Source organism: Solanum verrucosum, unplaced genomic scaffold, assembly GCF_900185275.1.
Source record: "Solanum verrucosum unplaced genomic scaffold, falcon-dt-bn FXZP01000138.1, whole genome shotgun sequence".
Lineage (NCBI taxonomy): Eukaryota > Viridiplantae > Streptophyta > Magnoliopsida > Solanales > Solanaceae > Solanum > Solanum verrucosum.
The window spans coordinates 627,021-653,865 of NW_026020134.1; the positions used below are offsets into that span (position 1 = coordinate 627,021).

The following is a 26,845-nucleotide window of genomic DNA, read 5'->3' on the forward strand; positions in this document are numbered from 1 at the left end:
TGAAATAATATATATTATTTGAAAATTTCTTAGAAGGTACTATAAATTACAGTAATTAACAACTAGAAATATTTCAAAGACAAAAAAAATTGATTGAATCTCAAAAAAAATTAGTACTACATAAATTGAGAAAGAAGAAATGACCTCTATTATTTGAAAATGGCGTAAAAGTATTACAAATCATACAATAAGAATTAAAAATTTTAAATTTTAAAAGACTTTAATGTTTTATAGTTATTCTATTTCCACTTTGGACAAAAATATCCTCCCAATATGCATATTTTTTTAAACAAAAAGTGGGACCCATTATTGATATATTGAAGGATGTTTTGGTAATTTTCCTATGATGAATTCGTTTTGTTTGTTGTTTAATTTTTTTTTAATAATTGTATAAAATATTATAAATCACAATAACTATTTACTTAAATACTCAAAAGATATAAAAATATGTAAAAGATCTTATTAACTCTTCAAATTTTATCGATAACACATAAATTGGACAAATGAAATAATATATATTATTTGAAAATTACTTAGAAAGTACAATAATTTACAGTAATTAACGATAGAATATTTTAAAGACAGAAAAAATTAATTGAATCTCGAAATTTTATTAGTACCACATAAATTGAGAAAGAAGAAATAACATTTATTATTTGAAAATTGCATAAAAGATATTACAAATCATACAACAATAATTAGCAATTTAGATAATGATAAGGGGTAAACTATCCATTGATTTCATAAAGTGCACAAGTATTGTAGGACATTCCAAAATAGTATAATAGATAATAATTATTGGACGGATGGAGTAGGATTAAGTCTTTCTTTCAGTACTTTTCTCACATTAATTAATTTCTCTCAGCATTCAATTAGTGAATCTTTAGTAGAATTACTTAGAATACTTTTTACTTAATACAATAAAAGTTCAAATAAGATTAACATAAAGAAAAAAAAAATCCTAAAAATCTATCAATATATTAAACAACATACAACATATATAACAAAAGTTCTAATAAGATTAACAAAAAGGAAAAAAAAAAACAAAATTCTTAAAAATCATCAACTAACTACATACAAAATAAAAGGAAAGCTATTCCAACAAAAGAATACATAAAGTTAAAATGAACTTTAAGAATTCTAGCATCTTAAGCATATTGAGGCAAACATTTTAATTTAATGTCATTTCTCTCCAAAGAAAGAAAGGCATTGAGTATTTTAATTTAATGTAAAATTGAATTTTTTGGGGTTATGAATATAAAAGGTTTGAAAGTTATGATTATTATTAATACTAATTAAAAGTATAATTTATGAAGATGAAGAAGTGTGAGTTATGAAAATAACTTTTAAAAATAATATAATTGAGAAAAATTCAAAAAAGGAGAAAAAGAAAAATGACAATGAAGGTCATAGAGAGCGCTACATCACCGTTTAAGGTAGCTCTACTGATAATTGTGAAGAAAGCATATTAATGGATCAAAAATCAAAAAGAGGTAATTAAACCCTAAAATATTATAAAGACATCTATAAAATTTGGTTGAAGCTCAAAATCTATTAGTGCCATATAAATTAGGATAGAGGAAATAACATATATTATTTGAAATAACATGAAACGTACTACAAATCACACAATAATTAGCAACTTCAAAATTTAAAGGACATACAAAAAATTTGATCAACTCTCAAAATTCTACTAATGTCACATAGTTTGGGATAGAAAAGTAACATATACGTAAAATGTACTATAACTCATAATAATTAAATAACTTCAAAATCTAAAAGACATATACAAAATTTGCTTGACTTTCGAAATTCTATCAATGACACATAAATTAGGACAAAGAGAATATTGAAAATTACATATAAAGTATTATTAACCACAATAATCAACAACTTAAAATTTAAAGAACATACAAAAAAATTGTTTGACCGACAAAATTTTATTAATGTCACATAAATTAAAATAAAAAATAAAAATATATGTTGGGCCCGTGCTAGCACGGGCTACTGTAACTAGTATTATTATACATGGTATTAAAAATAATGTAAATATACATTAATGTGAAAAATAATGTATAAAAAGGATTTAAAGGGATATATTTGTCATTTACCTATTTTATCCCGGGATAAGTTATCCCGGGATTACTATACCACCCAATGTGAGGGATAACTTATCTCGGTACTAATTCATAATTTTGGAATAAGTTATCCCAAGCTTTGCAACCAAACAACGAAATAAAAGGTACTTGAAATTTATTCTGGGATTAACTCTCCTTATCAATCACACCAAACGACCCCTTATAGTACATGAACTATATAAAATACTATTATTTAAAATACATGGTATACAAAGAGCATCGTGTAAGTTACTTATGGTATAATGATCAATGATCTATCCGTTGATAGTAGGTGTTAACGTATTACATTTAAATTTATAAGCTTCCGGTCAATGTGTATAGAAATGGAAAAAAATATCAAATATATATATATATATATATGTATTGTTTATTTTAGTTCACACCTATTGTTGGCTAGTTTGTCCGTATTAGTTGAGTAAATTAATTATTTATCTTTTGTAATTTCATTTTATAAGATAATATTATTTCTGTTTCATATAAGTTGTCTGAATTTCATTTTTCGAAAGTTTAATTGTGTGGATTTTGCTTAGTATTTTAGAATAGATGTTTTCATAAAATTAACATATGGAGAATCACAACTTGTAATATTTATCGTATAATTTTTTAAAGTTTAAATTTAAAATAGAATATATATTCAATTTAAAAAATGAGTCAAATTAATTTTTTTAAAAATAAAAATATGACAATTATTTTATGATAAAAAGGAGTACAATTATTACTTTTACTAATTTAGAACAAGGGCAAGTAGGCATCAAATGCTAGAGATCGTACACGGAGATGTAGAAAAGGACTATTAACTTGCGTTTGTAGATTTATTTTTTGCCCATTTTGATCTAATCCTTTATTAAATTAAAAATTAAAAAAATCTAACATAATCTTTCATTTTCTTCTAGAAAAAACAATACCTCGACTTAAAAGATAAAATACATAGGGTTGTGTAAAGATATGGTTCTTTTGCAACTTTATTATTAACTTTTTTAATCACGAGGGTTTAAAAATCATTAATTTACAAGTTACAGACTTTTTTGATAAAAATAGAATATTTGTGTAACTTAATCAATTTTCTCTTTAATACTTCATTGTCCTTATTCTTTAGTCACATCACTGACAAGTTATAGACTTTTTTGATAAAAATAAGTCTACGAAATTAGCTTTAATTATAAGGAGTAGAGACTCCATTCTTTCTCCTACATCTATACCTTTGATCAATCCTGAAGAAAAATATTAAAAATACTTCTAAATTTGACGTAAAATATTAATTTTCTTTCTAAATTATTGACGATCATAAAAATACTTATTTTGTTACAAAAAGTCTTTTGCCTAAAAGAGGCAAAGAGAGGAGCATAATCAAAACGAAAATGTGTTTGACAAAGTACATATGTTTTGGTTCTTATGATCCAAGTGGGAGACAAAATTTTCAATTTTTAATCAAATGAACTTAGTATGAGTGTAGTAAATTCGTACTATTCTCACGTATATTTCACGATCATCTAACATAAGAGATTGGGATTCACTATTCTCACGTATATTTTGATTGAATCGGTGAGAAAAAAAAAGTATTATAATACTTTCACAAGGAAATTAGGAAGCTTTTAGTATTTCGGTAATTCAAAGTTCAATTTCAGTAATTCAGTAATTGATACTTGAAAGTAGGTATTAAATATTAAATATTACGAAACTTTGGTAATTATGTATTGAAGGATAGATATTTTGACAAGATATATTCATATTTCGTCAAATACGCATTTAACATCAATTACATGTTAGCTTTTAGAGAAACCATGTGTAGAAGTTAGATCTCCTCTCTCAAGCACTGACTTTACATATTTATTGGCATAAATCAATTAAAACATCTAAATTACTTGTTAATGTTATCCATACATATGGTATACCATAATTCACTAGAGGTGAACATTTGATATTCAACTCGATATTTTCAGAGTTCAATTTTGATAATTCAATAATAAAAAAAGTAGATATAACTTTGATACGATAAATTCTGATTCACTTTCTTAGCGAAATGCGTGCTTCTGTTCACATCAAACATCGTTCTTTTCCCTTTTGTCCCTACCTTGGTGTTGACCCTAGGTTCGCTAGCTTCGATAGTTTGAGTTTCAGTTTAAACCCTAAGAATTTATTCTAATGTATAGTATTAATTAAATATTCTACTTATGGTTTCCCTCTTGCATCAACTGGATTATGATATTGGTTTCTATAATTATATATATGGAATCTTGATATATAATTGCATCATTTTTCTTTTACGTTTCGAATTCTTATATGTCCTAATGGAATATTGCTTGCTTGTACACCATTAAGTCACGGAGGTCTACATGACAATATATTCTAGATGCATATTATAAGGAAAGCTTAATACATGGTCATTTTAAAAAAAAATTGTCACGATATTTCATTTAGATATTTGAACTAAGTCATTTTTCAATTAAACGTGTTAATTCTTAATAAAGTATTTTAATTAAACACTTTCAATTCAAATTTTTTGAAAATATTTTTACGTGTATTTTCATTCGTCTATCAGATAGTTAATTTAACCACATAAATATATGTCATCTCCTTCATTATAAGCATTAACCTCAAGTAGAAAAGACCCGAGATTTTATGGCTTATCAACACAAATGTTATAGTTAGAGTAAATGACATATTTTATGTGGTTAACTTAACATCTACCTAATAAACGAATGAAAACATAGGCAAAAACGATTTTAAAATTTAAACTAAAAGTGTAATTGGATACAGTTTATTATAATTGATGTGTTCAATTAAAATGGGACCAAATCAGTCACATGCCTAAAGTTATTTTTGGGCCATCTCAATTTCTAGTTATTAATTGAGGGGAAGAGAATGTGCACGACACCAAGCCCACATTTCATTGTTCAGCATACGTCAACAATAAAATTCAAGATTGAAAAGTATTGTAATAATCATAGTACTTTATTTTGAATAAAATATTGTAGAAATATTATAATCTTTATGAATTTTCTGATTTTTAAAATTAAAATTTCATTAATTTTTTTAATTGAGATTTTTTATTCAATTTTATGTTAATTTTGTCGAGGGGCAAAAAATAAATAAAATAAAGGCCGACTCAAATGCGGCTAGAAAGGCTCGTTTGAGTGTATTTAAAGATTTTTTAGTTTGATCTTGATCAATCTATATGGTTTCTACGAAGAATGATAATCTTGACTTCAACTAGCACAAACAGATAAGTTAAATTTAATTTGTATTCCTTGAATCTGATTTTCACATTTGAGGAATATACTCTTATATATATATATATATATATATATAATAAGTGGGAATATCTACTACTTAGCACATGACAAGTGTTGGATGATATGTGCTTAGATAGTGTTGTACATTCTTCTTTTATGGTTGTACCTTTAATTTTTTTTTTTTTATTATTAGACAATTTAACACCATTAATTACCTACTACTTTATTAGCCAAAAAGTTAGACCTCATTTGGGCCCATCTATTATTTATATGTTTTCAATTTTCAATATATGTTGTCTATCTTATTCTTTTTTTCAACCTTTTATTTTAAACTTCTTGAAATTTAATTACCTATTTATTACTCTCTCTATACACTTTTAATTGTTATGATATCCTTTTTAGAGTCAAACTATAAGAATTTTAACTAATATTTTACAATGTGTTTTTTCATCATATTTATATGCAAAAAATTACAATTTATAGTACTTTTTGTGTAGATTTTGCATATTTAAATTTTTTGTTTAAAATATCAAATTAATACAATCTAATTTAACTTTGAAAATTATTATATTACTACTATTAATAAGAGTGAATGTGAGGAGCTTCCTGTTTATGGGAATTAACAAAAAAATCCTCAGATGTTACTTTTGTAATTTCACATGAAAAATGTAATTCAATTGGTTAGTTAAAGGAGTAGTGCATCTGCATTTCATTTTTTTTATCTATTGGACTAATTTGTCCCCTTAAAACTACAAATAATTCGCACAACTTTTTGAAAACATGGGCCCCACTTATTACTACTTAGTTGTATTGCTTTGGTGACTGATATCAACTATTCTCTCTCCAATAATATTTCTCCAGTATTGACTTTATACATTCTTTAAGAAATTATAAATAAAAGAGTAATATTACTATATCATTCTTTAAATATAATAGATATAATGTATTAAAAAATATAATTGAAAAATTACTATAATTAATGATAAGGGGTAAACTATCCATTGATTTCATAAAGTGGACAAGTATTGTAGGACATTCCAAAATAGTATTATAGACAATAATTATTGGACGGATGGAGTAGGATTAAGTCTTTCTTTCAGTACTTTTCTCACATTAATTAATTTCTCTCAACATTCAATTAGTGAATCTTTAGTAGAATTAATTAGAATACTTTTTACTTAATAATACGCACAATAAGCAATAAGAAGAAGCTTTCGTTGGTCTGTTCTTTTAAGGGTATGTTGCTAAACCATCAACACTGAAAGATAGTTCTACTGATAATTGTGAAGAAAGCATATTAATGGATTAAAAATAAAAATGAGGTAATTAAACCCTAAAATATTATAAAGACATCTATAAAATTTGGTTGAAGCTCAAAATCTATTAGTGCCATATAAATTAGGATAGAGGAAATAACATATATTATTTGAAATAACATGAAACGTACTACAAATCACACAATAATTAGCAACTTCAAAATTTAAAGGACATACAAAAAATTTGATCAACTCTCAAAATTCTACTAATGTCACAGAATTTGGGATAAAAATAGTAACATATACGTAAAATGTACTTTAACTCATAATAATTAAATAACTTCAAAATCTAAAAAACATATACAAAATTTGCTTGACTTTCGAAATTCTATCAATGACACATAAATTGGGACAAAGAGAATATTGAAAATTACATATAAAATATTATTAACCACAATAATCAACAACTTAAAATTTAAAGAACACACAAAAAAATTATTTGACCGTTAAAATTTTATTAATGTCACATAAATTAAAATAAAAAATAAAAATATAGGTTGGGCCCGTGCTAGCACGGGCTACTGTAACTAGTATATTATATTATATATATATATATATTATATAAGCCAACAAGAAAAGGACCATCACTGCAATACTTAGTGTACAATAAGTTGTGTAAATTGTACTGCTTATTTAGGCCACAAACAACTGCAGGTGCATGTACAAGAGGCTTTAATAATTGTACTTTTTAGACAACATGTTCACAAAGCCACGTGTAAGTACTTTGAAACAGGTGTCTTGCCATTACTCACTCCTTCACACTTAACCAAATTTCCTATTAAGTCTGTCTTCTTTGCCATTACAGCTCTTGCAAATCCACTAGAGGAAGTAGGAAAAAAAAACATCAAAAATCATGGTTAGTCCTTTTACTATCTCTATTTTTGTCAAATTTGGCATCATTAATCTCTCTCATTTCTTTGAATTATCTCATTGAAGCTTCTTCATTGGGCTTTTCTATTTTAGTTTTGCATGTGTTTGAACAAGAAGTTTCACAATTTTGCTGAAAAGTTTCATCTAATTAGTGTATTATTTCTTAGTTTTTAGGTTTGGATCTTATTTATCGATGATTTTTTTTGAGTATTTTATTTCTTAGTGCCGCATCTTCAAGAAGAATTGGGACGTTTTCTTAGATGTTGTATCTCTCTCTCCCTTCTTTTTTTCTTTTAATTCTGTTGGTTTTTAATTTGTTTACTGGTAAGCACTCCAATTTGACCTATTTATAATATGCTTGTAATTTTTCTTGTGTTATTTCCTCGACATGCATATTCTGATTTATTTTTGTTCTTAAGAAGTTTGCTCTGAAATGAGGTACTTCAAAGTTTTTTGGTGATGTTACATTGAGGTAAATGAAGTAACTATTACGAAGTAAAGTTGCACACCCAAAGTGTTTGATAATATGCCTCAGTCAACTGAATAATTTATTGTATTTCTTTTTCTCCTTTTCACAGGTGTACTTCAAAATTCTCATATACAAGGTACAACATTTACTTCTACTAAACTGTATTTCTGATTAATATATGTGTGGTACCATTATTATGATTCTTCAATGCTTATATATTTTTGCAGAAATCCATATCCCATAGAGGATATAAGAAAATTTGAAACCAAACCTTATGAAATATGAGCACTCAGAGTTCTTTATCACCCTTTCCCCCCTTTCATGTGAGATTTTGATCTTAAAGTTATTTCATGACCATATCTCTAGGATGTAGTTGAGGATTCATAGAATAATTTTTGAGATTTTCTATTTCACTAATTCAGAAGAATGAAAATGAAGGTATGCTATGTGTACTTCTCTTATTTAGTCAAACTCCTAAAATGATACAAATAAATCAATAAAAAAACAAAGTAAATGAGGTATGTAGTGGTTGAACTTTATTTACATTGAGCGAGTCCCATAGTTCCTTTCATTTTTAGAGCTCGCTGAATATCCTTGTAACTAATTGGGAGTTGACATGACAACTTGACAAGATGACCCTAGAAGAAATAAGTCAGCCATACATCATACAAGGCTTTAGTGAGTTGAACACCATCATAATTAATGTACAGAGAAGGGTCAGGACAAGAGCAGAGAACTCAAGCGTTGAACACGTTTAGTGGTCCAAGTGTTGAATTCAATTTCACGTCTCATACAGAGGTAATTTGTGACAACAGTGAGACAATATTTGAATATGGTCACATTACTACTGACGGATGAAGTTGAGAAAACTACATAATATATGTGATGCTTTCAAGAATGTATCCGCAACCAGATTCTTGGAGTCCCTTATATACTACTTGGCGGTTTGTGATGCTCCATTTTGATAATATTATTGATCATGTCCTGCAGATTTCAGAAAAGACATCATAATATCTTTTTTGAAATAGGCACTTTTAAGTTGTTTATAATTTGAAGTCTAATCCCCCACCCCGCCTGATTAGTCATAGAGAAAAGATGCAAAGTTTGAGATTTATTCGATTCTTTTGGAATCAAGTTAGTTCTATCTATTAGTTTATAGTATTAGTTTTATATTATTACTACTATACATGGTCTCATTTCAAACTCTCTCCAATTTCTTTCTTTCTCAGGCTTGGAAGTGTTCTATCCCTCTTCTGATGAGTGTTTTTTTCGTTCTCTTTGCTTATCAAACTTTCGATGTTGGATCTCTCTCTGATTTTTTGTTGATTGCCTGTGGTAGTGATAAAAACAATTTTTTTCTCCCTTTTCCACTTTCACATCTGTATATATCAATTTCTATATGGTACAACAAGAATCAATACATGTCACTCTAAATTTGTTAAGATAACAATGTCTATTTTTTAATATCATCTTCAATTTCACACATACGCTTACTATTAATTTGACCTTTGCTTTGGAGTGGATGACTTCAAGGACAAATACAAAATATTTTTGATACAATACTGCATCATCATCTGTTATTCAGTAATTTGAAAAAATGATTTAAGGTTTTAGCAAGAAAGACAAAACTCGTGTTATTAGTTTATCATCGAGTCCTAAAAGGTAGTTTGTTGCTTCCATTTGACTACCATTTGCATGTTATATATATTTCTTGCAATCGTCTAATAAATCTTTGTCTACTTTTTCAGGTGTCATCGGAAGGATTTTTCACTATAAGCAGTTTCAGGTTTTCAAAAATTTCTTATTCAAAAGGCTTATACCAGAGCTGATCACTTGCCTTCAGCACATACATGGTAATTATTTTATCATCTGAAAGTAAATTATGATTGTCCAACAATAAATTATGATTGCCCTCCTAATCCTGAAGATTTTTTTCAGTAGAAGTTTCGTGTTGCTCCTCTCCAAGTTACTTAACTTTCTTTCATTTTTGTTACCATCTTAATTTACTTACATTACCGAAGATACCAATAGAAGTCCTTATTCCTTCCTTTGTCCGCACTACTCTCCTGCTTTTCTTTTTATGTGCATCCTAACTTACTATAAATGAATTGACATTTTCCCCTATATTCTACTTCATATTTAATTTGTAGTATTGAAAGTTGCTCACGTAATCTGAGTAGATAATAGTTTCTTTTGAACCATTACATTTTTTTTTGAAAGCTCTATTATTTAGTTTATGGATGAAAGTGACATTTTACTCTTTCCATTTGCTTTGTTTTGTGGATTCTGAAATGGAGGAAGAGGAGAAAAGGAAATGAAAACTTTTTGAACATGGGCTATAAATTAGGAGTAGTCCTAATTATTTATCTTTGTCAAGACATGTGATGAATTTATGTTGGGCAGGATTTGGCGGAGGTTGATTACGAACAATACTTAAAAGAGATTGAAATGGTAATTATAAAAGTTAAGAGTCTCAAGAGTCTTTTTAAGAATTAAGAATTATCTGATAGCTCTTTCATGTTAGAGAAGTAGAATGGGTGATACGCTTAGTTCATTATTAGTTAAAGAGTTCACCTGCCAGACATAAGTTAAATGTTGTTACATGTGTTAAGATATGTTTTGAGTCCAAATGTTCCAACTTGGAGTCCTTTTTGTTCTTATTCTTTATCTTTTGAGGTTTCTCAAACATGTACTTATAAAAAAAAAATTGGTGTTTGAAGGTTGCTTTAAATCATTCCAAGGTGATCTTTCACAAGAAAAAGTTCAACGGTTTCATCCTCAAAAGTTCTTGATCACATGTACTGCAAAGAGAATTAAAATCAAGCTTTTAGTTGGAGATCTTATATTTGGACATAGCTGTATGTCTTGGTGTATTATTCTCTTCAATTAGGGGATGTTGAATTAGTTCTTTACTACTCTCCTTGGTGATCAAATGACTATGCAAATCATCCATAAACTTACAATCACTGAAAATATAAAGTATTGGGTACGTGCTTAGCAACAGTCTGGGCCGAAGCCACGGGCAGATCCTCTCCAAGCTGCCCAAACTCCAGTTGGTGAGATGATCAGACATGCGTATGTCAACGTTGCTTTCACCTTTTTACAACGAAAATTGTTAAAGATCCTCCCCCTCAATATGCTAACTGGTTTTACTGAATTCTTATTGTGTTTGTCAGATTTTGCAGTTATGTCGATCCCAATGGTCCAACGAAAATCTTCTTGCAGCAGCCTACTCCAGAATCGCAACTTAGGCGTCGTTCATACCAATCCCAACCTGCTTAAAACTCAAATGTTACCTAAACTGTGAATTGTTCATTTTCTGATGTACTTTTCTAGAAGAAAATGGGCTTGCATGTGTATATGTAGTATTATATACTCCCTCCGTCCACAATTATTTGTCAGGGTAAGGTCATGCACATCTCTCAAGGAAAATTTAATACAAGGTGTAATTTGACTAATATAACCCTACTATATCAAGAATATCAAAAGTCCACATAACTTTTCAATTGAACTACACAATCATTAAGGGTAGAATTGAAAAAAAATGACTAATTATTTCTTGATTGTTTAAATTGACAATTAATCTTGGACATCTATTTTTAGTATATCTACCAAACAATTGTGGACGGAGGGAGTATATACTAGACAGGCAACTAATTGTATAGAATTCAATGCAAATTGTACTATGTATTAGCCTCATTTCATTGCCAATAACTAATTGTACTGGATTAAATGTAAATTGTATTGCATATTGGCCACTTCATTAAATATATTACATTGATTATTTTCATTTATTCCTCGTTAGCTCTACAAATATTAGTACAAATTCATTCTCCTAAATGTAGTAAAACTATTTAAATTGTATTGTTACTGTAGTAAAAGGACATTAAAACCAAGCATGGACATTAAAACCAAGCATGTTGGCCCGTGCCAAGCACAGGCCAATCTAGGGTATATATATATTTTATTTATTTTTTTTAATTTTTAATTTTTTGTTATCATATACACTAAGACGGGTGAGATGGGGAGGGAGACAAACGAAATTTGTTATGTATCTTAGATACATGTGAATCACACTCGATACATGTTAGTGTAATTCACATGTATCTAAGATACCAGATTCATAGGAGAGTGGTGACCGAGATGAGAGAGGTGAGGGAGGCGAGATAGATTTGTTATGTATCACAGATACGTGTAAATCCACTTGAATATAATGTATCTACAACAACTTACACATAATTTTAACCTCATGTATCCCGAGATACTGGATATGTATATCTGGACGTATCTGGACGAACCAAAATTCAAAAAGATATATAATATTGCAAACCAGAATGTATCTATGTCATTTGATCTTAAACTAGTGAGATTCATATAAGTTTCCGATGTATAAAGTATACAACATGTATACACACTCAATGCAAATATTTGTGTTTTTTTTTTTTTTAGTAATAGTGGTGGAGCTGGTAGCTCCTTTATTTCAATAACCCAAATATTTACGGATTTGGCTTCCCTCCATTTCGTCAAGTACACATCTAGATGAGAGACATGTGTACTATTTAATTGTTAAAGGTCAAGACTATATTACATTAACTAGTATCATAACCATAATTAAGCCCTTGCAAAAGTTGTTAGTTTTAGGAGAAATTATGGTTATGATACTAGTTAATGAAATATAATCTTGACCTTAAACAATTAAATAGTACACATGTCTCTCATCTAAATGTGTACTTGACGAAATGGAGGAAAAGGGTAATGAAAGAGGAGCCAAATTCAATATTGACATTATTTACAAACATAGACTCTTAAAAATAGGCCCAAAGGTAATCTGAAACAATAAACATGAAATAATGTGGTTTTCCCATTTCACCCATAAATCATGAAAACAGAAAGAGAAGACCAAAAAACGAAAATAATGGATCAAATTTCTATACTTTTAACTTCCATTATTCACGTAACACCTCTACTTCAAATCAAAATTAGAGAAAACAAAATATATACAAAAAAAAAAAACCATTTCCTTGAATTATTTTTTCAGTTTTCACAAGAAAGAAAGAAAGTGATAAATTTTTAAAAAAAAATGGGGAATAAGGGGAAGACAATTGGTGTGGCAGTGGATTTTTCATCGAGCAGCAAAGAAGCATTGAAATGGACAGTTGGAAATTTGGCTGAAAAAGGTGACACAGTTTACTTAATTCACATCAAAACTCACACTCTCAGTGAGTCCCGCGACCAGCTCTGGTCAAAAACTGGTTCGCGTAAGTTCCTTTATTATCAGTGTAATTTAATTTGTTATACATATGTATATATTCATTGAGGAGCGAAAGAGGGTCAAGGGGCGGGTTCATCAATTGAATCCCTTTGGCCTAACATTAATAATGTGTTGCAAAAATAGAGTAAAAATATTTATTCTAAATTCGAAAATCTCCTTGATGTACATTAGAAATAGTTTAGTGGTAAAGGGGTTAAAAATTGTGGTTGACTTCGAAAATCTCCTTAATACATTAGGAATATTTAAGTTTAGTGGTAAAGGGGTTAAAAATAGTATTTCCTCATAAGTAGATATCCTAGGGATAGATGTGCTCTAATATTTTTCAAAATCGTCTGGTCTGAATTTATGGCTTCACCACTAATTATATCATGATCACATGTTTAATTTTTTAGGTAACTAGTTTCATATTATGCGTCTGTAGTTATATTTAGGTGACTTTTTGTTTGTATCATTTAGGTGATGTGATGGAGTAAAAATTCTTTTATATTGTCGATTGATATTAAATTATTTTCTTTTTATGTTTGGATAATTTTTGTTTTTGTTTTTTTTTTCACTTTATGACGTGGTTTCAATTTATTTTGTTAGCTCTGATTCCATGGGTGGAGTTTAGAGATCCAGAAGTGATGAAGTATTATGATATCAAAAAAACTGATGTCCAAGTTGTTGATTTACTTGATGCAGCTACTAAGCAGAAAGAGGTAGTAATTATTTTGATCTATTAATAAGTTCTATATTTTTTCTTATAAGTCTAATTTTTTAAAGAAGAAATTAATGACAGACAAAATTTCATACCTCAATAGTAAAAAACTCATGCTAATTCCATTTAGCGACGGATTATTACAAAAATCCATTTAGCTTGGAATTATTCCCTCTGTCCCTAATTACTTGTCCGCTTTTGAATTGACACACCTATTAAGAAAACAATGATTGATATAGAGAGTTTACCATTTTACCCCTATTAATTATGAAGTGAATGAATTAAAAACTTAAGATTTCAAGAAGTTCTATTTTTTTCAAAGTAATTAATTGAGGGTATAATAGTAAATTTTTTTTTATCCTTTCTCGATTTATCAAAATTGACAAGTAACTAGGGACAACTAAAAAGAAAAGGTGGACAAGTAATTAGGGACAGAAGGAGTACTAATTAGCTAAAAATTATCGAAAAATTTCGTAACTAATTTCATAGAAGTAATTAGTCATGTCTTGAAAGTATTGATTTGTTGTACAGATAAACATTGTGGCAAAAGTGTATTGGGGAGATGCAAGAGAGAAAGTATGCGACTCTATTGAAGATCTCAGGTTGAATTCTTTGGTCATGGGTAGCAGAGGCCTAAGTACCATCCAAAGGTACTTATTTTCCATTATATTCTATTACTATTAAGAACATAGAAATTACCGACAGGTAAATTCTATAGTTGAATAATAAAATCTATTACTAATTCTATTTAGCAATAAATTAACAAAAAAATTAGAAAGCTTTAACAAATTAATTGATTGACTACATGAATTTTCATCTTGTTGATGATGGTTTGTTTCTAGCATCTTGCATCAAAAAAATATGTTAGTTTCAAGCTATTTAGCGATAAAAAATATGTTCTCACTTATCCATATGTTGTTTTTTATATTCCATAAGTACTTCATTAACTTTTGGATTTTTATTTTTTTTGATACAGGATAATGTTGGGAAGTGTAACAAATTATGTATTGAACAATGCAGCTTGTCCTGTGACTATAGTTAAAGATCCTGATTTCCACAAGCATTGATCACAATAGCCTTGATGCTCATTCAATAAAAATGTTTCTACATACATCTTTTACTCTTGGAGCTTAAAGATATATACACTGACATATAATATAAATATTTTTCATATTATCGAAATAATTTAACAGCTAATTGGTTATAGCGAGTTATTGTTCTATTTTCTAAGTTATCATACTATACATATATATCCCTTCGTTTCAGGATAATGCTAGTATGTATTTGAAAAAAAATTCGCACTATCAGGTCATTTTTACCTAAATTGTTTATTGAGACATTTAAATATAGGGAAGGTAAAAAGAAATATTAGGATCAAGCTTCTTAGTAATTCTATGTTGTGTGATATTTTATTTTATTTTATTAAATTACTCACTATTGCAAGACCTATTGTAGTGTCCCAACAATTCGTAGCTTATAGAAATTCCATTAGTTTAGGAGCTAATTACTTAGAAACACTAAACACTCGAAGATTGTGCAAACTTTTTTTCAAGTCTACTTTATCTAATTCTTTCAACCCATCTGAATTAGCTTCCTCAATTGCCTTCTATGACCCTAGTAACACCAATGCCGATATTATTTCTATCTTCAACATACTGAAACTAGATCCCTTATCAAATTTATCTATTAAATACTTTGTTAAAGATGATGAAGACATCTTAAACTTTGATTATGTGCGTTCAGATATGTCCATATACATGTATCTCGGGATATATGGGTTCAAAATTAGGTGTAATTTGTCTTATATACATTGTATCTAGGTGGATTCGCATGTATCCAGGATACAAAGATAAATCTTGTTCGCCTCCCTCCTGCTCTTGTGCGCCTCTCTCCCTATTTTAATGTATCTGGTAGCAAAAACATGTATCTAGGTGTATCTAATATGAAATTATTAACTAGTGATTAAAAAAATATAATTCTTTCAAACTATAAAAAGAATTACTTAATAAATATGATAGAAATGTTTGTGTAATTAGAAAATTTCTCCTAAAACTAACAACTTTTGCAAGGGCTTAACCATTCAGGGTTCAAATGACATAAAGCCCAACACTTCTATGTCAAGCCTTATTATAGAACTGGCCCAATACAATTCACTTCACAGTAAAAGCGCATGTTAGCCACTTTTCAGTCATGTAATCGAAAAATAGATATTGTTCAGCCATGTAATCGAAAAATATATATTGTGTATATTAAATGTAAATATGACAATATGTATATTTGTTAAGATATTATATGGTAAATTTGGACTATGATAAATATAGAATTTACCGGCCTCGTTGATTAGGGTTTTGATATTCGAATAAGTTAGGAATTTGGTTAATTTCTTGTGTATAATTAAGAACTCGTCATTTGACACTACTTCACCTAATATGTTAGAGAAAAATAAAAATATTTTAAGATATGGTTGGCCCCCGTTGCAACATACAAGTTTGTAGACACCTAATTCTTACTTTTTAAATAGAAATTAATAATTTCCCTTTACTAAAAGGTCTTGAATAACAAATTCCCTTTATAAAATTACAAGTCAAGGACATATGGCTACATCCACAACCGTTGGAGGAGTTTCTCTCCCTTTCCCTTATTTTCCTTTTTCTTATCTTAGGCGAGAGAAAGACGAGTTTTGATGCAACGGTAAAAAAATATATTTTATATTAATATATGGGGTCTCAAGTTGTGGAATTATTAATTTGAACAAATGCAAGGTAAAGTTGTCTAGTAATCAGGATGGATGTGTGAGTTCATCGAACTCAATGACTAGCTTTCTCTCAAACTCTCTCTCTATATATATGATGTTAAATTTTTTATCAAGTCCAACGAATAGATTTCGAATTCAGTAAATTATTGCTTACAATAATATGAATGTGGTCTAATTTATGTTTGAAGTAGTGTACCGATTTACCCTTTTCACATTTTTTTCTTATTTCAAGTTGAGCAACCGGAATTATGATCTAGACCTTATTAAATGCAATGTACAACTTTATAGTACCTTACAAGGAAAGCATAAAGTGAAAACCTTATTATTGGTGGTGTTTTAAAGTGTTAGATGCATTGGGAGATACTATGATTAATAGTGTCCCAAAGAAATAAATAGCAAATTAAATATTCAGCTCCCAAAGATATACAATAATATTATTTTCAATAATGGCCCATTTATAGTCCTACTTATTCCATTGTGAAAGTAAGATAAAATGGTGAAAATTCAGATAATCAATTAATTGAATTATTAGCGCCTTTCCCTTTGTAAATGAATCATATTAAAATGTAAGAGTGTATATGACTGAGTTGGTTTGGGTTTTTCAAATATCAAACCAAATCATTTGTGTAAAATTTTTAAATTTATAAACCAAACTAATAAAATTCAGTTTTTTTGGGTTTTTCAACCTCAGGTTGGTTCGGGTTTTTCAAATACCAAAAAACCAAACCATTGTGTCGAATTGTTAAATTTATAAATCAAACCAAACTAATAAACCTCAGATTTTTTCAGATTTTTGGATTTTTTCGGTAAAGTTTGCATACAAACATATAATTAACTTGTGCTTCAAATATTTCTTTAGTCCAACCAAAATACATTATCAAATGTTTCTTAAGAAAATAACACAAAATATGAGATGAGTACTGATGACACTAAAATATTCAATAAAAAATAATAATGAAATCATCATATAAAATAAATATTGCAAAGTCATAATGAAAATGATCATAATTTAAAAGTACTAAATCATGCTAAAATAAGTTTAATAAGTATTAGTTACATTACTAAATATTTAAGGAAAGTTAAAATTAGATTATGTATTTTAATTGTCTTTACCAATGTAAAACTAAAGAACAAATATACAATATTATTGTCATTCTTAGTGTTGAATTGATTTTCTTTTTGCATTAGTATTAATTTGATTTTGATTTAAGTTTTATTATAATTATCAACATCTATGAACTATAATCTTTATTGGACCATTCCGAATTCTAAGTTTTAAACTTGAAATAATATATTAAAAGATAAAAACTATGAAATAGTATAAGAATTATTTTAAAATTATATCAAAGTAAATATTTTTATGTATAAAATAAAATTTTAAAATTACATATATAATGTCGGGTTGGTTTGGTCTTGGGTTGGTTTTTTTTAGTTAAAACCAAATCAACCCAAATATAATCGGGTTTTTTTTCCAATACCAAACCAAGTCAAACCAAACCACTAGTCGGGTTTTTTTCTGGTTTGACTTGATTGCGGTTTGGTTTTATTTTCGGTTCGATTTTGTACACCCCTACCAAAATATATGAAATCTCTATTTCAAATCATAATTTTATGTATTAGGTAACTACAGTAACTAAATTGAAAAGGTGAAAATTCAGATAATCAATTAATGGAATTATTAGCGCTTTCCCCTTTGTAAATGAACCATACCAAAATGTATGAAATCTCTATTTCAAATCATAATTTATGTCTTAGGTAACTACAGTAACTAAATTGTCATATCAACTAATTTATATTATTCATATATATATATATATATATCCTTTTCTTTAATCATATTTAGTTCTATAGATAAATTTGCATGTGTTACTAGAAATTATAGGTCTTTTAAAATAATTTTACATCAAACTCGCTCGTTCATAAAATATTCAATCACTATAACATTGTGCGTATATATTAGTACATTAACTATCCATTATCTTTTACACAATTGAGTTACCTAAAATCCAATTATATAGCTTATTAATGAGTAAATTAATTATATATCCATTATTTTCTACTACGAGTACGAGTAAATTATTTGAAAAAAGACGATAGATAACATTATTTTAACGGGTCAAAAAGTAAATTAAACATGTCAAACTATTTAATTCTTACACAGTGAATAAATTTAAAGGGGGTAAAAGTCGATTGACAAAAGCATCTTCATTTTTTTTAATTATAAAGAAAGAAAGATATGATTATAAAACAAAAAAAAAAACAAAAAAAACAACGCCCTAGGGTTGGGGGAGTTAGTAGATAGGGAGCGGACCACTGACCAAACTTGACATTCCTGCAAATACAAGTTTGTGCTTTGTGGACCTCCCAATTTGGTACTCATGAGTCCGACTCAAAATAAGTATCGCCTTAACTTATTTTACATTTATTAAAAAGAAGAAGATATAATTTATTTAGCTATCTTCATTTATATATATGTTTCGTGAAATCAGCATTATTAAATGGAAGTATCTTTTAATTACAAAGGTATAATAATGGGAAGAAGATACTAATTACTCTCTCTGTTCACTTCTACTTGTTAGGGGCGGAGCCAACTTTCTGTTCGGGGTTCATTTGAATCTTCTTTGGTGGAAAATTGTACTATTTATCTATGGTTAAAATTATATATATGTCGAACCAATTTCGATTAGTTCGTGTGTTTAGTTCTTCTGATATTGAACCCCTTATTAAAATTCTAGTTCCGCCACTGCTACTTGCCATAGCTAGTTTATCATACTATCCCTATTAAATATTAATTGATGTTTAATATTAGGTTTTGTAAAATAATCTGGGGAATAAATAATTAACTGTAAGAGTAAAATATAAAAAAATAATTATCTTTACTTGATACGTTAAAAATGATAATTAAAAATAAAAAAATATTTTATGAAATAATAAACAAATAAAAAATTGAATGAGAAAATACTAAATTTTATGTGTCATTCGTTATTTGTTTGGAAGTGTTAAATGGGACCCTTTAATTTGTGATGGAAGGATTCTGATGGGAGGAAAAAAACATCCTTTTTGGTCACTTAACATAAGTGCTGGCTGGTGGCCTTTGGATTTGGATTTGGCTGCTACGTCACATGCATCTGCATTTCAGTTTTGTTCTCATCTTTGTATACTTTATTACCAAATGCCTACACCTTACTATTAATCAAGAAAATATGAAATTAGCTATCAAATTTATTGGCAATCTCTATCGAATACATTGATAAATGAAATTATGTACTATGAATTTTTTGTTATTTAGCTATAAATTTTTGTTTGTTGCTAATTCATCGATAGTAAAAAGTATCATATATAACACGGGAAGAAGCCAAATAAATACTAGACACATGTGTATCTTAAAAAGGGTTTACCTATCAATATTGTAATTTTGTAGTGAAGGAATCAGAATCTCAATTGACACTCGCTTGAAATAGCTGTAATTTCTTTATCCTTTAATCAGTGATTTGATGAGTTTGAACTCGAAAAAATTAAAAACATTCTGATAATAAGCATTTAATCCTTTTGTTATAAGGTTTATCCAGCGCGAATGCAAATTAATAGAGCTAGAATTATTAACTTGTATTCCAAAACTCTGAATTAGTAGTATTTGTCACCATAGGCACTCTCCCATACGTAATTTTCTTGTATAACTTAGCTTTCATTATTTGAAAAATAAGCATTCATTTATTTCTTTGCAACAATTTTTACAGAAGTGCTATCTTATCAAAAGCATCTTCTCTTCTATTTGGATCGATTGTTGACAAAGATTGAAGTAATTTCCTTTTCTCTAATTTAAATTTAAGTGTGTAAAATGGAAGTAGACGAAAATAACATTTGATAGGGAAATAAATTCTCAACATGGTGGCACAGTCCAGTACTATATTCGTGCGCGATCGATCATAGACTTGTTATTCAAAAAGCATTTACTCCCTCTGTCTCTATTTATTTGTCCACTTTTCTTTTTATAGTTGTCCCTAATTACTTGTCCATTTTGACAAATCAATAAATGACAATTTTTTTTACCTATTATACCCTCAATTAAATGATTAATTACTTTGAAAATTGTAGAACTTTTCATCTACTTCATAATTAATAGGGGTAAAATGGTAAACTCATTATATCATTAATTATTTTCTTAATAGGTGTGTTGATCCAAAAGTGGACAAGTAATTAGGAACATAAGAAGTATTTATTTTGTAAGGTAACCATAGTGAACTTTAATTTATTGATTGATCGTTCTTTACACGACTCCCATGACCCAAGTTATCTTAAGAATTCAAAATGAACTTTGAAAATATTGTATTAGGCCACTGAAATAAGCAATAATTATGTAAGAGCCCTTGTTTAAGCAAAGCCCATCACAACAACTAATTGATAGTGACATGCCTAATCTATAATCATACATTTATATTTTCTCAATTAAAATTTATGTGATGCGGTTTAATTTGGCATAAAATTTAAGAAAAAAAGAGAGATTTTTGAAATTGTTGATCTAAAATAAATAATAAATATTTGTGTTGATATAAATCATCTCATTAAAAATATAATAAATATTTTTAAATTAAATTATTACTAAACAAAAAATGTATCATCCTTTTTAGGACGGACGGAAAAAATTTGTCATATGAATTGAGTTAAAAGAAAGTAGTTAATTTATCATTACATAGAATTGACTTTGAATTTGTTGTTTAGTTACATAATTTTTTTGCTTTATTCCTATTATTTTTAGTTATAATTTTGCTAAGGTAATTCAAACATTATCCATCTAAGAGAAGATCTCATTAAATCTCACCGAACAAGAAAAAACTAAAGCTTAGGTAGTGACATTATAGCTATGGAATTCTATTTAAGGACTAAAGTTTACCTTGTTTTGAAAGTTTTTCAAAACTTAATGGGGTTGTTTTGTAATTGGCTTGGAGACGGGTTATGAACGTGTTAAATTTTATATAAGTAATATTTTGTTTGATAATGGATTGTGAGGTAAATTAATTCATATATAAAATTAATATGGTGTTTGATTTGCAATTTAAAAATTTACATAACTAATACATATATAAATTTGAACTATGTATTATTTTATGCTAGCGAAAATAGAGATGGAAAAATATGAATTTTGCCCAGCTGTTGTCAGATCAATTCCCATTCATTCTTTGATGGAATAGGGAACAGGCAGAGCAGAGTGAGTGCCACTGATTGTTTAATTTATTTGTATGTGTATGCTCTATCCCCACCCACTCGCCTCCTTTAGTACATAAATACTAATATAAGGTTGTTTAAGTATCTGATACGGCACAGTGCAATACGAGACGATGAAATACAATGGGATAGATAGTAGAGGGTTGCCTGGCCCAAAAGCGATGATTCACTTGTCCCCTTATCCATAGGGACCTCGTGGCATACAACTGATACGACTCCCGCTAGATAGCCACCCCTTTCTCTCTTTTTATAGCTTCATGGACAAACGAAAGAAGGAAAGTTACAGAACAGGACAATGAAGGCTCGCGATGTAGACAACAAGCAAGAGCTAAGGAGTACTGAGTAATAACTAATATATGAATAAGCGGGGGTGGGCACAACATAGGCCAAATCGAAATCCAAACTTTTTGAATAGTTGATTTTAGATTTTATTTTTATAATTTATGAATTTTGAATTGAATATCAGATTTAATATTATGAATTTTTGAACATCCGAAAGTTTGATTTTTCTATATGTGTCCATACTAATAAGTACAATTTCCAAATGTTCCAATAGACTAGTACCCTACGTTTCTACCCATTAATTTATAGTATTAAGTTGAATGTAAACTTTTTCTTCTAAATCAAATACATGTATTTTTCTTCTTCCTCACATCTCACTCTCACGTCACCCATGAATAAGTGAAACTTAATACATGATATGAACGGTATGATAACCTCAATCCTTATTAACCATAGAAAGTTTTACATTCTAGGAAACAAAAGTGAATTGAGGTTGTTAATAGTTATAATCTGTCTTAAATGTTCAAAATTCAAAATAAAAAAATATTCAAACTGATTATACAAAACCAAACTTAAAAAATCTAATCTATTATTTAATTTTGCTTTAAATTATAATTTCTTCAATTTAAAAACAGAATATTCAAATCAAAAATTTTATATTCAATCCGAACTATCTATCCACAGGCCTACCAAACCATCCCTGTGGGTTGATCCGTCACTTACACGACTCCCGTGACTATATCATATACACCAAACTATTATAACATATTTTTTTTCAAAACAAACTTGAAAAAATTGAAATATTGTAGTACTCACTATTAGGCTAGTGAAGTAAACAATAATTATGTTTGAGAGCCCTTGTTTAAGCAAAGCCCAACAAAAGCAAATGTCACTATATTTGACATTGACATTGACAGTGTGTGCTTATAGAAGTAAAGGCTCCTCATTTAAGCAAACCAAATGCAAATGCCCATAGCCCACCAAAATACTTCTTGTGCTGTTTCTTTGTCTGCTTTTGTTGCCTCATTGCCATCATTGTTCTCATTATCTCACCTTCCTTTGCTTCACAACATTTATATTTTTGCATTTAATCATTGCCCACCTTCACTCTTCTAATCAAGATTCTCTTTTTTTAATTTTTTTTTGACCCCATTTCTTGATTTCTTGTCTTTTTTTTCATTTTTTACCCCATTTGAGAAGCAGACATGGTTGGAGTTGAAAACTTATGGATAGACTTGAGTCACACCAGGACAAAAGGAGAGATTTTTCTCTGGAATTTCAGCCACAGCTCAAGCATTTTATTCAACTAGACCCTTGTGTAAGTTCCAAGAAAGAGAACCATTTTTCTGTGTTGAAGTTTAAGGTTTCAAAATCCATCAAGAATTTGTATCAAAAAGCTAAAGTGTCGAAGAGTTTTGGAAGTAAAAGGTTTGATTTTGATGGCATTGTAATGACTAACTCTGTTTATTGTGATTCTTCTCCTGGTTTTCTTGATGATAAAATGGAGGTTTTGTCTGATAAGAGTGATGGGGCAGAAGGGGTAATGGAGGGTTACGGGGAAAATGCTGGAAAAATTGAGTCTTTGGATGAGAAAATTGGCATAGAGAGTAGTTCAAGTTCTGGTTTTTTAGTGTCAGAGGAAAATGTGAATGAAGAAAATAGTGGGTCTGAGGATTCTTGTTCTCCATCTTCAATTGCTTGGCATATTCAGGATGATGAGGTGCAGCATTGTGCAAATTCTGATGTTTCCGAAGAAGTAGAGAAGCCCTTTGTAGATAAAAGGAAGTTGGAGAAACAAGGGTCTTGTTTGTCTGGTAAGGTTTCATATGTTCTTGTGCATATTTATATGTTTAGATAGTTGAGTATTGTCTCGCTTATCCTTCCATACTATTTGTCATAGTATTGCTCTAGTAGTTTGTTGTCTGCTCTGAGTTTGATTATTATATGTTGTTTCTTATATTTCAATTATCATATTACCTTGTGGTGATTACTGTACACTTTTGTTATCATATCATCTTTGGACTGTTTTTCCATTGAGTCTTGTCGAAAATTGCCTCTCTACCTCCGAGAGGTAGGGATAAGGTCTGCGTACATTTTACAGTCTGGTCAATAAGATTGTGATTGAGCTTGTGGGGGATTCTGTAGAGATTGAAATGATGAAGGAGAGATTCTCAAAGTTGCTGCTGGGAGAAGACATGTCTGGTTGTGGAAATGGGGTTTGCACAGCACTAGCAATTTCTAATGCTATCACTAATCTATGTGGTAAGTTATTTAGTTGAGTATTGGATTCAGTTTGTAGTGAGTTTTGATTTTTCAGTTTACTAAGTATACATTCTTTTCCTTCATTTCCCCCCTCTTTTTTTCTATTAGCTACTCTTTTTGGGCAAATTTGGAGATTAGAACCTTTAGCTCCAGAGAAAAAGTTAATGTGGCGGAGAGAAATGGAATGGCTTCTCTGTGTTAGTGATCACATTGTAGAACTCATACCCTCTTGGCAGACATTTCCTGATGGCAGCAAACTTGAGGTAAATGTGGTTTCTTTGGCATTGTTCCGGTGATTCAAGCTATCTACCACTAAAGAAAATTCTGTAACTTGGATTGGTGTTTGCATCCTGAGAGCTAGACTCATGTTTTATATCAAACATTTATCATATGCTTAAAACTTCGAAAAATTCTCGTGTTTTGCTCTGTGATTTGGAAACAATCAGTTTATTGAGCTAGGATAGGAAAAACAAATTGAATGAACATGTGTGTTAACTTATTCGCTCTTTTGTTTTAGGTTATGACTTCTAGGCCACGGTCAGAGCTTTACGTCAATCTTCCAGCTCTCCGTAAGCTGGACAATATGCTCCTTGTAAGATAGCCTTTCCTTGCTCCTTGGGCATTGAGTCTTTATTGTTCAATGCTGAGTGCTATAGTCTAAAGTGTTTGCCTCTTTCACAGGAGATATTAGACAGTTTCCGAAGCACAGAATTCTGGTATGTTGACCAAGGAATCTTAGCTCCAGAATCCGATGGGTCGTCCTCATTCAGAAATCCTCTCCCTCGTCAAGAAGAGAAATGGTGGCTACCGGTTCCTAGAGTTCCCCCTGGTGGTCTCAGTGAAAATGCAAGAAGGCAGTTGCAGCACAAACGTGATTGCACAAACCAAATCCTGAAAGCTGCAATGGCGATTAACAGCAACAGCTTAGCTGAAATGGAGGTGCCTGAATCATATTTTGAAGGCCTTCCTAAGGTACAAAGCTTTCCCGGAGAAACTAACTCGTGTTTTTATACTAAAATAGACCTGGAGATTACTCATTTTGCAGGTGTTTTATTTTTAATCTTGCAGAACGGAAAAGCTAGCTTAGGTGATCTCATCCACCGATATATCACTTCGGACCAATTTTCATCTGAATGTTTGCTTGACTGCCTTGATTTGTCTTCTGAGCATCAAGCATTTGAGATAGCAAACCGAGTGGAGTCTTCAATTTATGTGTGGCGCAGAAGAGCTCACTCGAAACCTTTTGGTAGTACGCACAGGTCCAATTCAAAATCCTCATGGGAAATGGTTAAGGATTTGATGGTTGATGGCGATAAGAGGGAGTTACTTGCTGATAGAGCTGAAAGCCTTTTGCTTTGCTTAAAGCAAAGGTTTCCTGGTCTTCCACAGACAACCTTAGACATGAGCAAAATTCAATATAACAAGGTTCGACATGAAATCCCACTAACAAGTTTTCGTTTCTTCTTAAAGGAAAGGACTTTTCCTCTCTCAGACAATCATGATTTATTGACTTAGTACTAATGAACTATATTTCTTGTTGTTCCTTAGGATGTTGGCAAATCTATATTGGAGAGCTACTCGAGAGTGCTTGAAAGCCTGGCATTCAATATTATTGCACGCGTTGATGATCTTCTTTATGCGGATGATTTGAATAAGCACTCGGATCAATTTGTGCCAATCTCCAAAGTCGGTATCATTACACATAAGAGCATGGGGACTCCTCTCTCAGTACCTGTCAACGGCACCCCATATAAAACAGCTTTTACCACACCAAGCTTCTCCCCTTCCCAACATATTAGTCCTGCAAAGGGAGAAAGATCAAAAATGTTTGAAGGCAGCAAGCTTTCTACTCGAGGCTTTGGTGTGAAAAAGGTTTTAACTGATTATTTGAGCATCGACTCAAAAGGAAAGGACGATTTCAAACGATCAGATTCATGTTCAAGCACATCTCAAGATGTTTCAGCAACTGCGTCCACACGGTCTTCAGAATGTTCAAGAGAAGTTGTCAGCCCATTGACACATGACTCAGATGCAAAAGAATAAGAACTCCTGTATATTTGGCTTCTCAAGAAGTTCCTTTTTGATGTATTTGAGTGTGAAATAGGTGTTTTAGCATATACTACTTCATTCATCAAGTATCTTTATGGTCATAAACTTGATATCCTTTGTTCCTTTAGCCAAGTTCTGATGGTAATGTTACATTGGATTGTACAGAAGAATGTTGTATGGTGTTTTCCTGTACCATGTATAATTATCAGCCACTTTTGATTTTTCCAAGCAATAATACAAGTACTAAAGATTGTACTTCCTCCGTTCCTATTTACATGT

At 29.7% G+C, this 26,845-nt stretch overlaps 3 protein-coding genes across 5 annotated transcripts in view; 2 read left to right on the forward strand and 1 right to left on the reverse strand.

Annotated features, from left to right (window-relative positions):
• The window catches only part of LOC125827362 (GDP-Man:Man(3)GlcNAc(2)-PP-Dol alpha-1,2-mannosyltransferase), a 267,662-nt gene that overhangs the window by 216,624 nt on the left and 24,193 nt on the right, over positions 1 to 26,845 (reverse strand). The gene's annotated exons all lie outside the window — the stretch shown is intronic.
• LOC125827417 (universal stress protein PHOS32-like) lies at positions 13,107 to 15,068 on the forward strand. The gene is made up of 4 exons (XM_049506731.1): positions 13,107 to 13,284; positions 13,884 to 13,996; positions 14,527 to 14,645; positions 14,972 to 15,068. The coding sequence occupies exons 1-4, from the start codon at positions 13,107 to 13,109 to the stop codon at positions 15,060 to 15,062; spliced, it is 501 nt and encodes a 166-aa protein (XP_049362688.1). The 3' UTR covers positions 15,063 to 15,068.
• LOC125827350 (rop guanine nucleotide exchange factor 7-like) lies at positions 23,242 to 26,827 on the forward strand. 3 transcript variants are annotated; one of them, XM_049506657.1, is made up of 7 exons: positions 23,242 to 24,069; positions 24,401 to 24,517; positions 24,626 to 24,780; positions 25,035 to 25,109; positions 25,199 to 25,489; positions 25,586 to 25,942; positions 26,066 to 26,827. In XM_049506657.1, the coding sequence occupies exons 1-7, from the start codon at positions 23,481 to 23,483 to the stop codon at positions 26,558 to 26,560; spliced, it is 2,079 nt and encodes a 692-aa protein (XP_049362614.1). In that variant the 5' UTR covers positions 23,242 to 23,480; the 3' UTR covers positions 26,561 to 26,827. The 3 variants fall into 3 exon arrangements, with proteins under 3 accessions (XP_049362614.1, XP_049362612.1, XP_049362615.1); XM_049506655.1 differs by having other exon boundaries at positions 23,456 to 24,069; positions 25,181 to 25,489; XM_049506658.1 differs by having other exon boundaries at positions 23,456 to 24,069; positions 25,202 to 25,489.

Coding starts and splice junctions, on each gene's coding strand:
- LOC125827417 (XM_049506731.1), top strand. CDS start 13,107: ATGGGGAATAAGGGGAAGACAATTGGTGTGGCAGTGGATTTTTCATCG. Junction 13,997..14,526: donor CAGCTACTAAGCAGAAAGAG/GTAGTAATTATT, acceptor TTTGTTGTACAG/ATAAACATTGTGGCAAAAGT. Junction 14,646..14,971: donor GGCCTAAGTACCATCCAAAG/GTACTTATTTTC, acceptor TTTTTGATACAG/GATAATGTTGGGAAGTGTAA.
- LOC125827350 (XM_049506655.1), top strand. CDS start 23,481: ATGGATAGACTTGAGTCACACCAGGACAAAAGGAGAGATTTTTCTCTG. Junction 24,070..24,400: donor ACAAGGGTCTTGTTTGTCTG/GTAAGGTTTCAT, acceptor GGGATTCTGTAG/AGATTGAAATGATGAAGGAG. Junction 24,518..24,625: donor TGCTATCACTAATCTATGTG/GTAAGTTATTTA, acceptor TTTTTCTATTAG/CTACTCTTTTTGGGCAAATT.